The sequence below is a fragment of the Aplysia californica genome, unplaced genomic scaffold, assembly GCF_000002075.1.
Source record: "Aplysia californica isolate F4 #8 unplaced genomic scaffold, AplCal3.0 scaffold00050, whole genome shotgun sequence".
NCBI classification, from domain to species: domain Eukaryota; kingdom Metazoa; phylum Mollusca; class Gastropoda; order Aplysiida; family Aplysiidae; genus Aplysia; species Aplysia californica.
Window position 1 is genome coordinate 791420 of NW_004797320.1, and position 10113 is coordinate 801532.

At 39.5% G+C, this 10113-nt stretch overlaps 1 protein-coding gene across 3 annotated transcripts in view; it reads left to right on the top strand.

Annotated features, from left to right (window-relative positions):
- LOC101856871 (arrestin domain-containing protein 3) overlaps nucleotides 1-4434 on the top strand; it is a 48829-nt gene extending 44395 nt beyond the window's left edge. For all 3 annotated transcript variants that reach the window (XM_005092649.3, XM_005092650.3, XM_035968299.1), the window contains exons 7-9: nucleotides 1026-1202; nucleotides 1998-2100; nucleotides 3173-4434. In XM_005092649.3, coding sequence (XP_005092706.1) covers nucleotides 1026-1202; nucleotides 1998-2100; nucleotides 3173-3405 — 513 coding nt within the window. In that variant the 3' untranslated portion in view covers nucleotides 3406-4434. The remainder of the gene's footprint in view (nucleotides 1-1025; nucleotides 1203-1997; nucleotides 2101-3172) is intronic.
- Nucleotides 4435-10113: the final 5679 nt, after the last annotated feature.

Below are 10113 nucleotides of genomic sequence, written 5' to 3' on the forward strand. Positions count from 1 at the left end.
AGGAGGAGGAGGAGGAGGAGGAGGAGGAGGAGGTAATAGCTTTTCTTTTATGTAGAGCATCCGAGCAGAGAAATCGCCGACATTCTATTTTAGATCTGGCACTAAAAAAAGGGCCTCCTTCCCCTCTCTACACATATTAACCCTTATCATTTTGGAACACCATCGTGTTTCTTGTAGGAGCATAGTAATTAAGTTGAACAGATTATGGTTTGGACAAGGTAACTGGAAGCAGTCTGCCTCCTAAAAGATTAAAGCATTTACAATCATTGCTCCTTCCCGCACAACGGGGTCAAACTCCTTTTAAATGATCTCCAGCATGCCGGTGAGAGTGGATTTTTTTAAATGTAGGTTATTTTACGTCCCCATCGACACAACATCATTTAAGAGGCAGGCTTCGAACCTGCCTGTCAGGGCAACCCGGGCTGAGAGGGATGCAACATGATATCTACAGAAAGACAATTTAAGACATTGGGTAGAAGTTCTCCCCATTCTCGAATCAAACTCGAGCCTCCTGCGCGCGTGGGCGAAGCACCCTAACTGCTACACCACATACGCCGATATAATAATAATTATAGCTCGTTCGTCGATGTCTGACGATGACTAATACATCCACAAAGGAGAATAATATTTCCCCAGCGCAATACAAGAATTTAAAGGTTATGATGACTAGTGGATTCTGCTGTGGCCGATGAGACCAATTCTGGCCGAGAAAAGTTTGCTACATGTTGAACATTTGAAGGCGCCACAGACGTCGGTATTGAAGAAGTAAAAAAAAGTAAAGTTGTTCCCGCATCCGATCGGGACATTGGGGATTGCCTTGTTAGTAAGAAAACTTCCTGGGCCTTCGGCATATAGTCGTAGGATGAAGAAGAAAAAGGTTCCTTTCCACGCCGCCTTTACTTCCCCAAATCGAAGTCAAGTACCCATTACTGCTGGGTGGGCAGGAGGGGGCGATAAAAAATCCATGTCCGAACCGAGGCTCGAACCCGGACTTTCCTAAACATTCATTCCTTCTTCTCCCCCAGCTGGTCACGTATGGGGAGAGTTTCTGCCGGCCCATCCTGCTGGAAGAGCTGGAATTCCACGCCAGTGTCCGTGCTGGCCAGCGGCGTCAGTGGAAGGGCCTAACCCTCAACGTGCCCGCCACCTGCCCGTCCCGCCTCAGCAAATGCAGGGTCATCGACGTCAGATACTGCGTGGCTGTGAGTAGTACGCCTGTGCATGCTTATGACAACTCTCTCTTTTCAGCACTCCAGCTAAACTTGGTACCATTTATGATACTATTGATACCCATACACTGTGTAATTTGAACAACAGATCAAATAATTTTCAGTTTTCTCAGTGTATTGATTTACCTCAGTTAAATTATAGCGTATACAGAGAGAGTTAGTAAGTTCAATTATCGTTTTTTAATCCTTTTTGGGGGGATGGGGGGTCTTGTGGGGGGGGGGGGGGTGAACATGGTCTCAGCTCGTCTCCAGTTCAGCAATCCCAGGACATTACACTTGCACGAGAGCTGTGGAATACTGAACGAAGGGGAGGGGGGGGCAGTGCCTTTAGCTAAGAGCCATGGTTAACCTTTAAAAATATTACATAATTATTATATAAGTACTCTGAGTTAACCCCCCCCCCCCCCACACACACACACACACGCCACCACCACCACCCACCCCACTCTCAGTGAACTTCACGAGGTGAACAGTGCATTTTAGAGGAAGACCGAACGCGTATTAATTAAAGGACAGCACGGGTATCAAATATTTCATGTTTGTTAGGTCACTTAAAGTGGCCTTTGTCAGCCTCAAATTGTAACTCCTTTAAATTAAGCCACTCACTGTGAATTTATAGTCCACACAACCCAAGTGGAGCAAGGGTGGCCCCGCATCCGACATAACTCAGACCTATAACACTTTTATATGACGTCCTATTTCATGTCTGCATTGCCACACTTCACTGTGAATTTTATTGTTTATTCTCATTGATTGTCAATTCTCCAGATTGAATGCCATTTCTCTGATTCGGTTCTGTACGCCGCGGTGCCTATAACAATTGCCACACTGCCCGAGAGAGGCATCATGCCTGTACGGTGGTCATATCAAGGTAAACTCTTCAAGCACTTTCTTTTAGACATACTCGTTGTGGTTTTTGTTGTTGCTAGTATCGTAACTTCATTGGTGTTGCGCTTATCCCAGACAAATTGTTATCTGTCAGTTCCAGTCTGAGAAAGGTTCCCTTCTGTTTTCACCAGCCCACGGGCCCATCGGACCATGGGAATAGAGGGAAGTGTGCTGTGTTGCTTTTGGGTAGGAGATAGATAAATAGAGCAAAAACCAACAGCTCATTTGATAAATATCAAGGATTTACAACTGACCTTCTGCACATCCTCTGCCCAATGGTCATTGGGAGGTAAAAGCGTATTAATGACAATGCAGACATCGACATTTTGCTAAAGGACATTAAGCTGTTTAGCTGTGGGTCTATTTGTCCCTCTCCTTTACTGTGCGCACACATACGCACAAACAAACACACACACACACACAAACGCACATACTCACCACCACCACTAACACCATCTCTTTGAGGGGGGAGCAGGGGTGTGTGTTTTAAAACTTCGGGAACTAGTACATTGTATTGAAGTCATACATTAACGATGAAACTGACTTCTTTGAATACTTTGATTTGAAACATTCATGTTTGGTTTTGCTTGAGACCGCCAAGTAGGTTGGGGCTTTTGTGGTTTTTTTAACAGAGCCTGTTCCACCTACATGTGTTTTTGTTCCTGTTTTGTTTTTTGTTTAGGTTTTTTTAGGGGAGGGGGGTTCTTTCTGAAACTGATTTTAATCGATGTTAATATTATACTATTATACACACCCAATGGATACTTTTTTGATCATTTTGGGAGGTAGGCTGTTTCGATCACCCTACCTGTTATATGTTCCAGGATTAATCCCGCCCGGCTGTAAGAGATACAGTACATCTTAGCAGAAAGAATGGGATCATACAAATGTCTTTTATATCTAATCATTACACCACGAACGCCGGTATTATTAGCATGAGAGTCCTTAGTGCTTTTCAACAGGCCTCAATACAATTTGTCTAACCTATAGCCATTACTTTGAACTTGTACCTCCTCTCTTGCATTTCTCTGAATAATTTGAATTCTGATCCCCAGAATGCTCAACACTGATCTCAGACGATGACATTGGAGGAGAAACGAACAGAAGTATGAACGATGACAACTTTAGACCAAAGTATAAGTTTTATGATGAGCTGCGTGATATACGTAAGGACAAATATTTTGTGCTAAAACTTCGCCAAAGCCCAGGAGTGAAAAGACGACAGATGGTCACAGAAGGTGGTGAAAGTAGGACCGATTCTGATGCCGTCAATGAATCAAAAGCATAAACTATTTTATACTTATTATGGCATTTATGATCACACCATTTTTAGGCTTACAACATAATTTGTCTGTAAATGAAACAAAGAATGCAGAGCAATTGTATGTGAAAATGTGTATGTTATCACTGTATAATTCCATGTGGTTTCTTGTCTGGGAAGTCTGACAAACATCTTACTATGGAGCACAGCTCCAAACTTTGTGGGGGGAGGACGTTGTGTACTTAAGATGCCAGGGCAGCTCTGGGCGTGTCTCTGAGCTGGAGAGGAGAATTGTGTATCGTCACTATGATTATGATGGACATGTTGGAAAACATAATGCTGGTAAAAAAAACAACAAAGGAAATAAAAGTAAGATGAAGCAGTATGCCTAAGACTTTCAACAACCTGCCATGGTAATTCGATTAAGAAAGATCATTACTATTTTCATTGTTTATTTCTTCTCATTATTATCAACATTACTGTCATCATCATCATCATCCTTATTTCTACATGTTTTAAGACAGCAGTTTTGGAGTGTATTTCTAGAGAAGTAAGATACAAAATACAACAGAGAATGGTATTAAATTAACTGAGACAGTTTTAACATACCGTAATGAATTTTGAGATGCCCCATTTTGTAGCCTGATGCTTTTGATTCAAAGTCAAAAAAGACAAGTACCAGCCAAGGTGTCCTCGTACAACCACAACCACCAGAGCAAGACCAACAAGCTCCTTACAGTACTTATTTCATTGTACCAATTCATTTCCTTAATTATATCCACAGTCAGCTTGATAGTCTATTGAAAATGTTATTTGATTTTGCTCTGCTTCTTCATACGAGGATAGTAATCATGGTGGGTACACTTATCATCATAAGAACAAATCAAAGCTATGAAAGTCAAAAAAGTCTTTGGTGTATATATTTTAAAGAATAGTATCACAAGGCTGACTGACTACTGTGTATGATCAACATGTAAGCTACACATGCACTGATGTCTCGACTTAATACATTTGCGAAACTGAAGTGTTCAGGAATAAAAGATAATTTCAACTTTTTGTAACTGTCATGTTTTTGTCTGAAGTCAAGAATTTGAAAGCAATTGCATTGTTGTTTCAGACTTGACTCATACGTGGATGGTGGTGATATGGAATTGATTCCCACATATGAAAGTGCACTTTTTTTGTTGTTGTTGTTTGGTTGTTTTTTGGGAAGTTTTTTTTTTACAGCGCTCACAACTGCATAAGATCATATGAGCGTGCGGGACATATTCAACATTTTCAGTTGGTTAAGAAATGTTGACATTTGCCCGTGTGGCGGCCGAAGCCTACTCTCATCAATTTTTAACCACCAAGGGATCTTTAATGTGCGCAAATTGATCAAACCCCATTAGATTAGAGTCACATAGTTCATCAAAATAAGGGAGCCAAGCTCTCTCTGTGCAAGTTAATATAAAGCACAACATAACTGGAGGAAGAATTACTACCTCAAAATGGTGCCAGTTCTGAAACCGTAAGCCAAATTAAAATTTTTTTTATTGTATCTGTAGACCCTTTCACTTTCAGTCACCCACTGTGCAATCAAATTTATACCTGAAAGTCTGGGTCAAGTACCAAAAAGCAGCATGCCAAATAAATAACAGATTTTAGGTTTAGAGGTAGACTAATGAAAAAAAAAATTCGATCTCCAGAAAACTCTAAAATATAAGTTTAAATCTGCAAGAATATAATATACACTAAAGTGATTCTCAATGAAGTCTAAAGGCATGTCTCTGACTAAGTAATATGAACTGAAAGGAATCAAAAGTCAAATCTTGAGGACATGTCATTAATGCTTAAATACTTTGAGCAAAAGAAACTCCATTAATTATGAAACACTCCACAGAGCCTGAAGCAACACTTTAGAGATTGCTCAAGAACAAAATAAAATATGCTTGTCATGACGCAGTAGATTCGGGCGCTTTTCAATTTTGGGGCATATGAAGTTATTGGTAATGTATAATCTTAAAGCCTGTCCATTTGCCTTGCTTTTGATGAAAAAATATCAATTTATCTATGATACAATTCAAGATATTAGCGATTGAAGGATGTGGGGGTCGACTGGTTTCAGAGGTAAAATTTGTGAGAAAGTGGCCGCCAAAGTTGTGTTATTTCCTTAACTTAAGAGTCCATGGAAACTGAAAACTTACATCTTTTTATGCCTTTAATCAATGTTTTTCAGTAAAATTCACAGAGAAATGTGTTCTTTAAAGGGCATTAAAGGTGTTGAGACAAAAAGAACGAAAATTTGCTAAAAATTCCCGAACTTGCGGAAAATGCCTGTTTCTTGATATTCATTATTTTGACGAGCGCCTGATTTCACCATACTGCCTCACATATGCTTGTCATAAGTCTGATGTAACCAACTTATTGAACAGTGTGAGCTGTTGCATTGACAATGTTCAAAAGTGGATGATTGACAACAAATTAAAGATGAAAAAGAAGGCAGAGTTATTACTGTGTAACACCATCAGCAAGTTTGAACTCAGTCGTGTTGATAACAGGATAGGTTCCGAAAATGTTACTTTTAGTGAGAAGGCAAACTAAGCTAGGTATTTACTTTGACCACAAATTGCAAATGAAACAACAAATCAATCACCTTTGCAAATAATTGCATTGTGGACGAAGGATTGCCAACTTAAGTTTGGAATGATAAACAGATTGCAATGCTTCAGAAATAGAGCTGCACAATTGGTCGCTTTTAATTAAGGACAAGCAGGCTAACCCAGACTTCGGGGGTTTCCAGAAATCTTGACCTACACCAAAAGTGGGCATTGCTCTACCTATAAGAGAAGTTTGGTTTCATTGGTGTGTATATTTGTTTACAAACAAGGAGAAAACTCTCCTTGTCTTTTAAAGAAACAGAAAGGATCCAAAAACTTTTATCTTCGATTTTCTCAAAACAGCGTTTTTCGGGATAGCCCCCTTGTGCTTAAAAGCAACCAATTGGTCTTTAAAAAAGTTCCGAATAAAGATGGTACAGCTTTGTTAATAAAGCTACACTAGCTAGAATTGATTGCTTCTCGGCCTTTTGGCTCCGATCAAAGGTGAATCTGTTCTCCGCTACTCCTCCGGCCTTGTGCGCACTAGATTTAGCGAGGCAGGTACTGCCCGAGGCACTCCGAGGGACGGAAAAATCTGACCCTCTTTTCTATCGGGTGGACGGTTATCGTCCGCTAATAAAAAAATTTTTAAAGCTAGAATTGATTACAACATTGTTCTTTTATGTCATTAGTGCATGAGCAACAAAGCATCACAATTATCTTAAAGACCTTATTGAGTCATACACAACATCAAGACGTTTGACATCTGCTGATGAGAATCTTATGAGAGTGTCCACTGTGAAGTCAAATAAGTTGGGAGGAAGGAAGAAATTTTTCTTCCTATACTTGTAAGATTTGGAATTCCCTCCCATCTCAGCAGAAAGATTGAAACAAATTTTAAGACAGTTATTCAACACTATCCTCTGCCAGCAGTTTTTGTAAGTAAAAATGTAAATGTGGGCGAGCATGGGAGTTGTGTGTGTGTGGTGTGTGTGTGTGTGTGTGTGTGTGTGTGTGTGTGTGTGTGTGTGTGTGTGCGCGCGTGTGTGTGCGTGTGTGTGTTTGCTGTTAATAAATGGTCTCACAATATACATTTTCTGTCTTTTGATTTGTCCGTTATACTTAATGATAATTCTGCTTCATACATTGCACAGCACTTAAAACCTTCTTGGCATTAGGCGTTTTATAAATTCATATTGTCACCACTTTTTTGAAAGCTGGAAAAAATCAATACAGATGCTGAGGTCAGGAAATGCCAATGACTATATGTACTGCTAGTGAAAGCAAGCAGTCACATAGATATATATAATGAGTAAATGGTTTCTGAACCATAGCTAAGGAGACAGATGAAAACAAAGCAGAAAAACTATAAAAGAAATAAGGGGATCCCCCAAAAAGTCAACAATGCATACAAATAAAATGAAAGAACAAGAATAATTTTATTTCCACTTTTGAGAAGGAGAAAAAAACGACAGAATAACCTTTAACATCATTCCAATCAATGACAATGATACATATTTCAAAGAGAAATGGAATTGCACAATAGACACAGGTTATTCAAAATCTTCACCCCTGTAAAGGCTGTCCGTGTGGTTTACAAACACAAATGTTTTCAGTTTAATAACATTAACAGCAACACAATTCCACTTTAAATATTTACAACAACACTGGCATAGCTCAGTACCAAAATAATATAAGAATGCTTAACCCCTTGACTGTTAATTGTATATGCACCTCACATGCTAAGGAAAATTCTACCATGCACAAGACGTCACAGGTCACAATCTTTTATCTTTGGTTGTTCACTTATTATAAGAGACAGATCGGTAAAACTTATAATAGAAAGAGATATGAAGAGAAGAATTCAACCATTGACAAGACCTGCATAGAATAACAACGTAAACAGCTTAAAAGTACTGAAACTGAATGTTGGCTCCGTCTGTCAAGATGTGTGTGAGAAAGACAACATACCTCGCTTTGTTTTTTTGGTAGCAAAGCTCGGGCTACCCGCTAAACCATATTTCAATAGAAAGTTGAGGGTTTTTTGTTTGTTTTTTCATAGTAGAGGATTTAATGCACTCCAACAGCATGAGGTCATAGGAGCGCCAAGGGGTGGATGTCAACAAAGAAGTCTTTACAGGGAATCGGGCTTCCTCTGCTCACCTCTCTAGCTTCAACATCAGAAAGTTTTAGGTTTAGTAGAGGTTTTACGGCACTCGCAACTGCAAAAGGTCAAATGAGCGCCAGAAGATTGGAGGTGTCACAAGAAAATAACAAACATAAAAAAGAAGAAGGGGAGATAAGGACGATAGATGTTTGTTAGGAAAGAAGAAGCAAACCACACCAGAGCACCCGCCAACCACTCACCAACAGCACAAAGTCTGTTTCGACTTTCAAGGCACCCCGGAAATAGCGGGTTACAAGAGTGTGACAAACGTACAAAAGAAATAGAGGAAATGATGATAGTAAGGATTAGGAAAGAAAAAGCAGCAGTTCCCTATTGTAGTTCAGGCACAGTTATGAGCGTGACATTGTTGAATCAGCCTATTTACAATTCTACTGTGCATAAGAACGAGAAATATCCCCCCTTTGGGAACGGCCTAAAGACACTTCAGTCAGTGGAACCGCCACTTTCAATAGAAAGAGAAATGAAAAGACAGTTTTATCCATAGACACGACTCAGATAGAGCTATAACGGTGTAAACGAGTATGAAGTACAGAGACTAATAAGCATTCCGAGTCAACACATAAGCCTCCCATGATGTGGTGAGTAAAACAACACATCTTGCTTTGTTTTGTAGAACCTGCGCTTCCAGTCCAATAGTCTGTATATAGATCATGAACTCATAGCTAAAATCAATAAACTTTCAAGGGAGGCCATTCTTATTTTTATTTATTAGTAGAGGGTTTTACGGCACTCGCAACTGCATAAGGTCATATGAGCGCCAAGGGGTGGGTGTCAACAGAGAAGTCCTTACAGGGAATCAGACTTACTCTGCTCACCTCTCTAGCTTCAACAGCACAAGGTCTGCTTCGACTATCAAGGCACCCAGGAAATAGCAGGTCACAAGAGTGTGACAAACATACAAAAGAAGTAGAGGAAAATGACAATAGTAAGGACTAGGAAAGAAAAAGCAGCAGTTCCCTGTTGCAGATCAGGTACAGTTATGAGCATGACATGATGAATAAGCCCATTTACAATTCTACTGTGCTTGAACGAGAATTGTCCCCCCTTTGGGAATGGCCTAAAGACACTACAGTCAGAGGCACTGCCCCAGGGGGTAGGATGGATGCCACTCTCTTTATTCAAAACTTAATAGAAGCTGAAAAATCTACAAAACAAAACATGGGCTATAGCGGTCGTACTAGGTACATTTACAGCACACTGAGTGGCAGATTATCCAGACGTATGAGATACCTCTACAGTGCAGTCAAGGGGTTAAGAGAGAATCAAATGAGGTAGTAAAAAAATATTTTAAAAACTTAGAGAGAAAATAGAACAAGTGAAACATAGGGTGCTGGGAATTCAAGACATTACAGACCTGATACTGGGTGGAAAACATTTTCAAAAGCAAAGACTATATAAGAATTTCCAACCACCCTGTATCTTTTCTTCTCAACGGTGTTCCGATGTTGACCACAGTCATTGTTGTAAAGGGCTGAAACATCAGTTTGGACAAAAGAAAAAGTTGCATGTTCTAACACCATAATTTTCAATTGTTTAAATGGTAGGACCCACTGAATTAAATGTTCCTCTTTTATAGGAATTATCCAAGAGCTAAATATTTTACTGACTGAACCAACCAAAAAGTGATGAGGCTGTCCTGGAAAAGGTAGAAAATGTTTCGGTTCAGAAGGATTAATTACTTTTTCTTAACATAATATATATGAAGAATATTTCCTGCTTTGATTCTACATCAATATATATATAAAACATAACCTACAAAATTGTATGCGAAAGGAACCACTGGTATCTCATGCACAAACAAAACTAGGCAAAAATTATTATAATACACATTAAACAAGTCAGGGATATCTCAGTCCCACGTATTCCTGGAAAAAGAGGCATCTCTACACATGTGACACAAGGAAAACAAGGAAGTATGAATATTGGTAAAAAAACAAAGTGGACTTACCAATGCAGCTATTCCCCCCC